The sequence below is a fragment of the Papaver somniferum genome, unplaced genomic scaffold (genome assembly GCF_003573695.1).
Source record: "Papaver somniferum cultivar HN1 unplaced genomic scaffold, ASM357369v1 unplaced-scaffold_123, whole genome shotgun sequence".
Taxonomy (NCBI): Eukaryota; Viridiplantae; Streptophyta; class Magnoliopsida; order Ranunculales; family Papaveraceae; genus Papaver; species Papaver somniferum.
This window is the reverse complement of record NW_020621381.1, coordinates 7,883,619-7,894,940: the sequence shown is the minus strand read 5'-3', so window position 1 is coordinate 7,894,940 and position 11,322 is coordinate 7,883,619. Positions and strand designations below refer to the sequence as shown.

Genomic DNA, 11,322 nt, shown 5'->3' with positions numbered 1-11,322 from the left:
AATCTTCTGCCGCAGCATTCCCCTTCCCTATTGTTCGTGACTTTCTTTCTTTTTGAGATTGAAGTAGAAGCTATTCGGGATATCCTAGGTATTTGAGATTGAAGTAGAAGCTATTCAGGATATCCTAGGTTTTACTCTTTGTTGTATATATATAATTTGAGTAGAAATTGTTGGACTCACATTGAAACGTGGGCCAAAAACTCCAATTCTAGAACACCCGCCAATAAAAATCAAGGGTTTTGAAAACAAATCGGAGTACTTTTGCCACACGGAAACTTGGCGATGAGTACCTTCCCGAAAAGCCTAATCTAATCTTATGCCGCAGCATTCCCCCCTGTGACTTTCTTTCTTTATCATAAAACCCTAGACATCGTTTTTTTTTTGGGGTTTTCCCTATTGTTAATTCAATCAGTTTTTTGGGGGGTTTTCCTTTAGTCTGATTTTTTTATTTATTGTTTCGTGATGGTACTACTGATGATGGAACGGAGATAGAGCTATTCGTCATTGGAGCTATTCGTGATTGTTTTTGGAATCATTATTTGAGATTGAAGTAGAAGCTATTCAGGATATCCTAGGTATTTGAGATTGAAGTAGAAGCTATTCAGGATATCCTAGGTTTTACTCTGGGTAAAATTTTATGCTTCTTAAACGATGAGTAATCTCCATTAAAAGCGATATAGTTTGTTAATGATCATTAATCGCTATCTGAATTTGTGTTTTTCAGTGTTGTTTTAAAGATCAAACAACATTGGACTTAGGTTCTAATGACACTTCAAGTGAAAATGAACTATTGAAGTGTGCAGAGGTTGAGCATTTTACAAGTAAGAATACGAAGGCTGTTGTTGTGATTTGTGATTTTTGGTTCTTTGTTCGTTGCTTGACTGTTGCATCTTGGAAGTAATCACTGCTACTCCTTTGTTTATTTTCTTCTGGCCATATCAACAGAATATGATCTATTTCATTTTTTAGAGGTCATTTCACAACACCAAGACGATGAGACCAGAATGGAATGCTGACTGCAGAATAGTAGTGCAGTAAGAAAGAATCCAAATTCTGAAGAAGAGGTTTATGCATGGCTTGGATACAGTTTCAAAAGTTCCTTTTTTGACATATTTAAAATATTTTTCGTATTGTGGTTTAAACCTTTCACCTGCTTTCATCCTTCACATGTTTCAGGTGAAATTACCCATGCAAAATGAAAAATTAGGGAAAGCTTTCAGGCATTTGGTTAGATAATATTTAAACTCATAAATGAATCGGGTAAGCCTCCTAAAGTTGCATTAATTTCAACTGTTTACTTATGTTCAAGGAAAATAAGAACCTATTTAAGTGTAGCCAGTACTTAGTAGGCTCAAAGCCTCCTTTTGGTCGAACGTTCTCATTGATAATTTTGGCAACTACTTCATACTGTGTCTACCTATATGATTTGTATTGGTTGTTTAAATCTAACTAACTGAGTTAATTTTTCCGGACACGACCATTGTGACATGTCCTTTAAGAATTAAGGAATGGTCGGAGTCCTTAAACATGACTTTAACGAAAATGCTCTAAACCCATTTCTTATCTCATCTTTCATCTCTCATTTTGTTTTCCGTTAAATGTGTTTTAAGATTATTTTCAACACAAGATTATGCATAGCTAATTAGGTAGCTGACTGATCAATTAGGCATGGGACGTGGCCAACTTTTAAAAATGTTGGTGATTTTCGTGTAATCTGTGCTAATGTCATCATAGTGTTATCATTGTAGGTAGTTCTTTTTCTTAATCAACTGCAGCCTATGCAAATGAATCCAATGCCATACCCATTTCCTAGCGCCTCCACGTTGGGGATTCATATCTAATTATTTAGATTCTCAGCACGAAAAATGTCTTGCCTCCACGTTGGGGATTCATATCAGAGAAATACTAACTCATTATAAAAAATAGTATGCTTTGACAAGTATTGTGTGGACTGCTGAGAATTCCAAGGATCTGTAAATAATGCAAGTATTTATGGCAGAAGAAGCCGCCATAACGGGTATTGATGTACGCGGCACCGACTTTACTGGTGCATCTGATCATGGCTCTTCAGTTAAGAAATCAACAACTCTATAAAATAGTGATGCGAAAGATATATTGAGGAAGGTCCATTGATATATTGGTTAGGTAAAACTGGTAATGAGGATCACAGATGCTCTGCATTTGCACATTGATAATGAAGATATTAGGTGTTATCTAATTTTCTAAAAGGAAGGTCCACTTGAAACTCTCAACTTGCATTCAATTGTTTTTCGTTTCACAAAGCACGAATAGTTTCCCTATCTAAAGATTTCTTCGTTGATACATGCCTCCTTTTTGTTTACTGCCTTTGCAAGTACTCATGGTCGCATCATATTGGAGTTTTGATTCAATTGTGCTATGTAAGGTAAAAATGATTATCATGAAGAAGATAAAAGATAAATATACTACCAATGGCAATGGTGACCAAAGTTTACTATATCAAGGTAAAAAAAGTGAAACTTAATCTCAATTTTCTGTTTAGAGTACTGTTTTATATTTTATCTGTAGTTCATCAAGAATGGGTTTTATTTTAGATGGATAGTTCACCAAGAATGGGTTTTATCTTAGATTGATCTCTGTCTAGCTTTTGAGTCACAGCTCAAACAATGTTATTGCAAAGCACATATGTGGAGAATTGCAGAGTTCTGTTTTATATTGTGCACAACGGATTTGACTTTATAAGATTTTTAATAAGGTGTACGTATTGTGTAGGGAACTGTTTTTTAGCATCCTTTTCTGAAGATTGTCCTTTCTTGCTAGCCATAGGAGGCTCCAAAGTGAGAAGAGTGAATTTCTATAATTACTACTGCTATTATTATTATCAAATGGCATTTTCCACTTCTCTCTTCAAGTTATGACCTCCATATATCAGGTAAATGTCATGGTGGAGGATGCCATACTAAATGCAGGTATTTATCCTTTGTTCCATCTGTTATTGTGGATGTATAGCTACTTGATGCAGTATTTGAACGTAATAGGTGATAGAGCAAACACCGTTAATTGCATCTATGTAGCAAACTTGATCATGAAGTACGTCTTCTCAATTCATTTGCATTAGTTTAGTCTTCTTTCTTATTCTTTAAGATTTTCGGTTCCTTATTCTTCATTACAGTATGGCCTTCCCAAAGACTGGTGACTCACTTGCCAGTCTATGGATGTTGACAAGGTATGTTTTCACTTATCTGACGAAGCATGTGTAAATTTAACCTTATACTATCCAAATGAAAACGAATTGTATTCTCGGCATAAAAAATTCCAACCCCTTTTTCACGAAATTTATTGAAACATGTCTTGATTTTGTCTGTAGTAAATCCTTCGTATTGTTCATTGGAATTGTGATGGGGTGACTCATCTAGGCCACTCAGGCCACTCTTCTCCGTTGGTTCTGGCACATGGTATGAATAAATAAAACACATTTTTTTAACGTGATTATGTTGGTTTCTTATATTTATAGTTTGATTAATTTGTCATTCATGATTGAGTAGGTTTTCGTGATACTTCCTTGACCTTAAGGCTTAACTATGATGTTGTTGATGGTTTATCCGCTAAGAGTGGCAAACACTTCTTTCATAGCTCCTGCAAACATCTCCTTGACATGGTTGGTGGAAAAATAGAGACTCCCAATAAAACTAATATATTTTAGCTTAAAGGTATTGATTTTTGGTTTTTGCTTACTCATTTTAGATTCAAGGTACTGACCAAAGGTTTCTCCAAGTGGCTTACTTTTACCAGTATGGTGTTTTGATACTATTTCTTCGATCTCGAGGGTATTACTGAAGATGCTTTCACAAGTATGTTGCTCGCAGCACCAAACATATGAATTAATTCACAAGTATGTGCCTCCAATTACACTATTCTTCTTCTTCAAATGAGTCATGCTACATTTGAAGCAAAAGTATACGTAAATGAGCAGATAGCCCAGATTCCACAGGTAAAGAGGCGGGTGATCAAGCTGGAAACGATCATTTCGATGTCAATTATGAACAACTGAGACAAGAAGGAGAAAACAATCTACATGTCTTTTTAGAGTATTAAGTCCAAACATCACAGAACATGTGTTTGCTATTAAGTTGTTTATCATCTTCTGCCAAGGGTTGTATTTCTTTTATTTACGATTAAGTTGTTTATCATCTTCTGGGGAGATTAAAGATGTTATTACAGGTTCATATTCTATTCTGTGCTTCCGAATATTCAAAACAATTAAGAAAGGGTTTCAGATACTGACTTATTAAAGTTTCTGCAGGGTACCCAAATATTATGGAGATATGTGGGAAGTTGATATCTGAGAAAAGATCATTGTTGAATCAGATAACTGAGAATTGGTTGCCGCAGAGAGTTGATTCTGGTTGTTTAAGGGAAGGATACCCATATGATAGTCTCATGTCATCAGTAGCCACTTATATTAACAAAATATTGTTTTGTGATATAGGTAATTCAGTTTTCAGCAGATGGATTATATGGATGTTGATGGGTATCCATTTAAATGACGCAATTTTTCATTTGTGAAGTTGGTCAGGCAATTTTAGAACTTGATATGGACTCTGGGGATGTCTCAGAGCTGCGACTTTCAAACTTTGAAATCCTTGGTCTGCCATATTGGTATTGTTACCCTCCGGAGAGAGTTTTTGTTAGGTGAGTTGATTTTATGTAATTGTCAATGGTTGGACCAATAAACTAGTTTGCTATCAAGGACCGCTGGACTGATATACATCATTGATCAACTTTTGTTAAGAGTGTTGTCTACTGGTTAAATGTATGACTACGGATTTTGTTTATTCTCATGTTTCAGTGGTATTGCAAGTCAGAGACCAGGCATTGATCATCGTCAAAGTTTTAGTGTTCTATCAGGTATATTTCTGTTGCAATTGTTTAGTTTAATTTGTGGATCCTTTTCATGAAGAAGTCATAGTCCGCTAGGTTTTTGCATACTATCACTTTCAGTTCAGTTGTCATTCAAACATCAGAATGTTTGAAATGAGCTTACTATATAAGATATCTAGTTAACTTATTTTATCGACTTCCAGCTGTTGAATTTCAGTATGTCACCAAGTATTTTGATTTCCGAAGTAATGTGCATATAGTATCATATTTCACTTTTTGTTTTGTAGTTTTGTAAACAAGCATTCTTGACAACCTAATATTGGTTCATAAGGGATGTTACTGTCCTATTAGTGTACTAAAGATTCTTTGTCTAATTTCTTATAAATTGATTGTGTATCTTTGTTGTTTCTATTTCCTAAATATGGCGGATTCTTATCTAGTTTCTCATGCTGCCAACAGGAAGATGTGACATAGAAGTGAATGTGCAAATCCCCAAGGATACAGAACTTGCAGCACCGCTTCAAGAAGGATGTATCTGGTGCCAGGCTAGACGTTCTGCGGCCGAAGTCTCTGGGTCGGAGGAGGTTGCTACTTCTGCAAAAAAGGTGTGTGAAATTCTCATGTGTGCCTTTAATCTACGTTTGATGGGGTAGAATTTAAATTTCATTTCATATACCAGAAGGTACGAGAAAAAGGTCCACCCAATCAAAAGCAATGAAAATTGACAACCTAAGACAATTTAGACGTCATGATTTTCATTTTCAACCAACTTTTATGAAGTTTGGAATATTAAAAGCTGTACACATCTTCTATGAGTTGTACAGATTAACTAAGAAGTGGGAACCCATGACTTCTTACTGTCAACTGCTAATTATTTATAACTGTATTAAAATAAGTTATATTCTGGTGTTATGGAACTCACGTATTGAATAGTTGAAAGAAGGCCTTATTTTTGATTGTTTGCAGGTTGGTATTGCTCAACAGTGGTTTGAGGAATTGGATAACCTTTCCTTTTTGAGGGAAGAATTGAGTGAAGAGGAAGACAAAAATCCTAGTAATTTTCACCAAGACAGCAGAGTAGTCATCAACTGTGTGGTTAATATTTCTCCTGGGACAAGTGAGGTATGATCCTTCCTCTCTCTCTCTCTCTCTCTAGAATAAAGTGTCTTATGTCAGTTGCATTAGCTTTGGCGGTTCGTGCATTTATATTACATAATTTGACTGTGTCGATCGCATTCAGAATTACATTATTTGCAATTCTTCCGCAGGTTGTCATTAACGCCATTCTATATTTGAAGCTAAACCGGAACTCGAATTATTCTGGGAACCATCAGGAAGAAAAAGCTAACAGAATCCTAGAAAAATTAAACCCACATCATAGAGTTTCAGAGCAGCAAAGAGATGCATGTGTTCAGTTGATGTTAGAATCAAAGAGAGACCTGGGAGAACTAGTCTTTATGAGACCTCTGCATCTTAGGATAGGGTTGGCAGGTCAAGACTGTCCGAAAGGTGATACAACAAATGAAATTGTCCTGACAGACTCCAAGATTGAAGTTAACGCATCTCTCAGGTAATAAATGATACGATATAGTATTCTATATTTGTTTGTAGTTTTGGCAGATTAAGGGTTTCACAACATTTTGCAAGGCGGAGCTCTGAAGGAAGCAAAAAGTGTGACAACAGTTATTACCCGGTTGCTTATAGAAGCAATAAGTTTAGGGTAGAAATTCGCTGCTAAGTCTATCAAGGGTCGACTTCAGTGTCGTTTTTAATACCAGTTTATCTGCAGTGAATCCTAGATAAGGATTATCTGTTGCGGAATAATCTGCAGCAAACTTATCGTCCGAATTCTAAAAACGGCCGCCTTTGCTGGTGAGTTTCACATTTCCAAGGGGGAAATCATTTTCTTTTGCAAATCATTTTTATGAGAAGATACCATATATATTTCTTTTGATCCACAAGATAAAATTATAAAAATGGGGTGAACTAATTATCAATTTACAGATAGATGACCGTCCGGAAAATTTTCCAGTTCGTTCTCTGGTGACTTATCTGGCGCGAGATTTTCAAACATTTTTGTTCCCTCCGCAATTGTCTGAGTCAGAAAACTCTTTGTCTAAAATAATGCTATGCTGTTTTTAGGTTAACTTGTCTGTTCATTCTTGAAACACTAAATAAAGAACATTTCATTCTAATCAAGTCAACCCGACCATTAAATATAATGATTCTCTACAATTCTCTGCCCAACAAGGTTTCTGTAGCAAATCAACGGTCTTCTGCATCCTGTGTCACTTTGATTCATCAAAACATTTTAATGGTTTTAGGATCTCCATGTACCATGGAATCCCACAAAGAAATTGGACTCAGTTATGCTTATTCTTAGAATTAATTTCCAAAAAATCTATAAACTTTATGTCCCCTAATTTTCTCCGGGATTTTCAAAACAAACACACGAAGAACAGAACACCCAAACCGTGTTTCTCTCCCATCCCCAATTTTTCTCCTCCTGATCCCAGAGAGATCTCTTGGAACCTTTGGGTTTTCGGGGAGAAATCTCTCTCTGCATTGGAATTGCCGGAAAATTCATTCTGTGAGTAGTATTATGTTGTGGATGAGCATTCGGTAGTATTGGTCTCTAATCTTTTTGTTTGGGTTTCAAAGTATAATTGTATTTTTATATTTTCATGGTCTTCACGAACCTTTTCTCTACAATACATTTGGGTTTGTGAATAGGGCGCTTTTTTTTTTTTGCCTCTTGGTATTGCGGTCGGTGATTAGTTGAACAGTTTTCAGAAGTAATTAATTTGCTCCGACACCATGAGTTGTTTCCCGTGTTTTGGGTCAAATGAGAAGAGAGCGGCAAAAAGAAAAACTAGCCCACAATGCTCGCCGCAATTTGACGATAAAGAAGTAAGGCATCATGCAACATCGGTACCGCTACCACAGGCTCCAGGTTGGTATCATTATATATATTGGAATTCTCGCTCACAGACATAGAATGAGTATATTACCCTAAAATATGCCCATTAATGATAAATTATTTCGGTATTATTGTGATGACAACTATAAATTTTGCTTCTCGATCACATATTAATTGTTGAAGTTTTTTTTAATGATTCAGTCTATGTTTCGGAGGAAAATAATAGAACACCAAAGACCCAAGACGAAACAAAGCAACAAAGCGAAGCCACCAGCAAAGAGGGAAATGGAAACATTGCTGCACAAACATTTACGTTTCGTGAGTTAGCCACAGCAACTAAGAACTTCAGACAGGAATGTCTACTGGGAGAAGGTGGATTTGGAAGAGTCTACAAGGGGCGTCTTGAAAATGGTGGCCAGGTAAAAAGGACTTGGCTTTTTTCTACTCAACATACCGAACACTTTGTTGTCTGGAGGTCTTAGAACAATTTTTTTATGCTTATATAATAATCAGCTTGCGGCTATTAAGCAACTCGACCGGAATGGATTGCAAGGAAATAAAGAGTTTCTCGTTGAAGTGTTGATGTTGAGTCTCCTTCACCATCCAAATCTGGTAAATCTTATAGGCTATTGTGCCGATGGAGATCAGAGGCTTTTGGTTTATGAGTATATGCCACGTGGATCCTTAGAAGATCATCTACTAGGTACTACACTTTTTTTTTTCTTTTTTTTTGTCTCTTTTGTATTATGAACTTACTGTAATTCATCCAACTACATTTCATTCATCCAACTGTATTTCACTAGCGATTGACTCCCTTGTTTCACTGAGTCAAATGTTGCATAACATCTACATTGGCAGATATCGGATCAGATCAAAAGCCACTAGGGTGGTTTACAAGAATGAAAATAGCTACAGGTGCAGCTAAAGGTCTGGAGTATTTGCACGATAAGGCAAATCCCCCAGTTATCTACCGTGATCTGAAATCATCCAACATCTTGCTGGATGAAGAGTTCAATCCAAAACTCTCCGATTTTGGGCTTGCGAAGCTTGGTCCTGTTGGGGAGAAGCAACATGTTTCTTCTAGAGTGATGGGTACGTATGGATATTGTGCTCCAGAGTATGTAAGAACAGGCCAGTTGACTGTGAAGTCGGATGTATACAGTTTCGGAGTTGTTTTACTCGAACTAATCACTGGGCGAAGAGCAATTGACACCACCAAACCAACCCAAGAGCAAAATTTGGTTTCTTGGGTATTTATTCTTATCTTTCCTTCCCTCTTTTTTTCCCTATACACATCACTTTTCATATGAAGGACATGAAGATGTGCTACACATAGAAAATCACGAGCTAGTCACTCAAAATCAAAGCACAGTATTTTGTTTGATTGGTCAATTAACTTTTATCTGATGACTCTGTGTAATTGTTTCACTCATCCAGGCGCACCCCATGTTTAAGGAGCCAAAGAGGTACCCAGAATTAGCAGATCCCCTACTTGAAGGTGATTTTCCAGTAAGAGGTTTAAATCAAGCGGTTGCTGTTGCAGCCATGTGCCTTCAAGAGGAAGCTCAAGTTCGTCCGTTGATTAGTGATGTTGTTACTGCACTCAGTTTCCTGTCAGTGGGTCCAATTGAAGAAGGATCTTCCACACCTGATCCTCTTCCGCATCCAGAAGACGAAGAAGATGATGATAAAGAAAGGAGGGACGAAGAAAGTTCAGAGGAACGTCAACGAGCTGTTGCTGAAGCCATAGAATGGGGTGCTAATACAAGAGAAGAAAACAAAAGATCTCATGGCTAATGTCGCAGTTATTTTCTTTGTTTGTAAAATCTTTACATCCTTTTGTTCGATGATTGCAACAACTACTTTTGAGCTCGGTTCTCTTTCCTTTCTTGGTAAATGGATACCTTATACATATGACACCATTTCCTTTTGTTCGATTAAGAGTGATATTTTGGTCGGATTAGGGTATTGTCTCTCTCTCTCTCTCTCTCTCTCTCTAGTATTTATTGGGGAAGAAGGACTTGAAATGAGATTTGACTTCTCTACCCATCTTTCTTCTATGTTTTGAATTCCAATACTTTTCCTATATCCTATAAAAATTTATGTTCTAGTAACTTTCTGCTGTTTTCCTTATTAGCATTCAATTTTTAGCAGGCAAATCCACCGCCAAAAGTTGGCGTTTAATTTTTTGAAAAAGAAAGAAGACAACAAGGAAAAGAAGCAGAAATCACTGCAACACTCTGGCCAAAGGAGGCAGTAAGGCCTGGCCAAAGCCAAAAAGAAAAAAATCAAAAGAAAATAACTGTGACTCAAAATGTAGTTAAACTGATCGCCAACTATTTCAGCCATCATAAATGTAATTAGGCCAATCACAATGGTAAGCGATTTCGTTTTACTATGGCTTAATTGTAGCGAAATCCAGTTACTATGGTCTTCCGTATTGCTTTAATGTGGCAAAATCCATCATCTGTTGGAATCGATTCAAACCGGTCAATCGGTAATTTAGGATATTTGAGATTCAAATATTTTAGGGTTTAGGTAATTTAAAATTTTGAATATTTTTGAATTTAGTCCAATATTTATCCTAGTCTTTAGGAAGTTTAATTCCGTTTTTATTTGTTTTACTAATCCTACTACAATGTTTAAGTGTTTTAGGGTTTTATTAAGCCTATAAAAGGCCGGTCCTACTAGTGAAAATATATGGAGAATGTTTTAGTCTTTTTGGTTTAACAAATTTCTTTTCATCTTTATTTTTGATTGCTAAATTTTCTACATTTGGTATCGAGAGCCAGACGATCCTGTGGAGATGGCAACTAATGGTATGCTTTCGCAACCATACATTCCTGTTTTTAAAAGTGATAACTTCAAATTCTGGTCCATAAAGTTGAGAACAATTTTTATTTCTCATGATTTATGGGAATTAGTAGAAAACGGTTGTGATGAAGTAAATCCAGATGGAAGGCTCACTGCAGCACAAAGGAATGAGTACAGAGAAAAAGTGAAGAAAGATGCAAAAGCTTTCTCATTCATACAAGAAGGTTTGGATGATTCAATTTTTCCAAATATTTCTAACTGCAGAACAAAAAAAAAGCATGGACTGTGTTACAAGTAAAATATGAAGGTACTAATAAGGTGATTACCATGAAATTGCAAACTCTTCTTAGTGAGTTTGAAACCTTTTCCATGGGAAACAACGAGTCAGTGCAGAAATTTTTCGATAAAGTCACCAAAAATGTGAATGCCATCAGGTCATATGGTGAAGAACTCTCTGATCAAAAAAATTGTGGAAAAGGTATTACGTTCTCTTCCTTCTAAATTTGAACATGTAGTAGCTGCTATTGAAGAATCCAAAGATTTATCAACTTATTCTTTGAATAAACTAATTGGGTCTCTTCAAGCACATGAGCAAAGGTTGAACAGGTTACTGAAATTCTTATAGCTAAAGAAAACGTTAAAAATTCTTCTGCTCAATCATGTTCAATATGCAAAAGGACAAAACCATACTACTGATGTTTATTACTTCAAAGACAAAAATCCACTGC

The 11,322-nt window shown here is 36.2% G+C and overlaps 2 protein-coding genes and 1 long non-coding RNA gene across 4 annotated transcripts; all 3 read left to right on the top strand.

Annotated features, from left to right (window-relative positions):
- The first annotated feature begins 220 nt into the window (after window positions 1–220).
- Window positions 221–1,737, top strand: LOC113331077. Its single transcript, XR_003350673.1, has 4 exons — window positions 221–627; window positions 725–821; window positions 946–1,064; window positions 1,177–1,737. It is a non-coding gene; the product is annotated as an uncharacterized LOC113331077 (long non-coding RNA).
- Window positions 1,738–2,410: 673 nt separating this feature from the next.
- On the top strand, window positions 2,411–6,598 carry LOC113331065. The gene is made up of 12 exons (XM_026577851.1): window positions 2,411–2,483; window positions 2,752–2,816; window positions 2,912–2,948; window positions 3,525–3,637; window positions 3,724–3,730; window positions 4,283–4,468; window positions 4,548–4,671; window positions 4,829–4,887; window positions 5,320–5,465; window positions 5,827–5,982; window positions 6,129–6,430; window positions 6,481–6,598. The coding sequence occupies exons 1-12, from the start codon at window positions 2,411–2,413 to the stop codon at window positions 6,596–6,598; spliced, it is 1,386 nt and encodes a 461-aa protein (XP_026433636.1).
- Window positions 6,483–9,743, top strand: LOC113331076 (probable serine/threonine-protein kinase PBL26). Of its 2 annotated transcripts, none has more exons than XM_026577862.1 (6): window positions 6,483–6,732; window positions 7,647–7,813; window positions 7,982–8,199; window positions 8,294–8,483; window positions 8,639–9,030; window positions 9,218–9,743. In XM_026577862.1, exons 2-6 carry the CDS (start codon window positions 7,678–7,680, stop codon window positions 9,575–9,577), a joined length of 1,296 nt encoding a protein of 431 aa, XP_026433647.1. In that variant the 5' UTR covers window positions 6,483–6,732; window positions 7,647–7,677; the 3' UTR covers window positions 9,578–9,743. The 2 variants fall into 2 exon arrangements, with proteins under 2 accessions (XP_026433647.1, XP_026433646.1); XM_026577861.1 differs by having other exon boundaries at window positions 6,484–6,732; window positions 6,865–7,813.
- Window positions 9,744–11,322: the final 1,579 nt, after the last annotated feature.

Excerpts from the sequence above, each read along its gene's own strand:
- LOC113331065 (XM_026577851.1), top strand. The coding sequence starts at position 2,411 with ATGATTATCATGAAGAAGATAAAAGATAAATATACTACCAATGGCAAT. Across the intron at positions 4,469-4,547 it reads AATATTGTTTTGTGATATAG|TTGGTCAGGCAATTTTAGAA; the intron begins GTAATTCAGTTT and ends TCATTTGTGAAG. Across the intron at positions 4,888-5,319 it reads AAGTTTTAGTGTTCTATCAG|GAAGATGTGACATAGAAGTG; the intron begins GTATATTTCTGT and ends TGCTGCCAACAG.
- LOC113331076 (XM_026577862.1), top strand. The coding sequence starts at position 7,678 with ATGAGTTGTTTCCCGTGTTTTGGGTCAAATGAGAAGAGAGCGGCAAAA. Across the intron at positions 8,200-8,293 it reads GTCTTGAAAATGGTGGCCAG|CTTGCGGCTATTAAGCAACT; the intron begins GTAAAAAGGACT and ends TATAATAATCAG. Across the intron at positions 8,484-8,638 it reads CTTAGAAGATCATCTACTAG|ATATCGGATCAGATCAAAAG; the intron begins GTACTACACTTT and ends CTACATTGGCAG.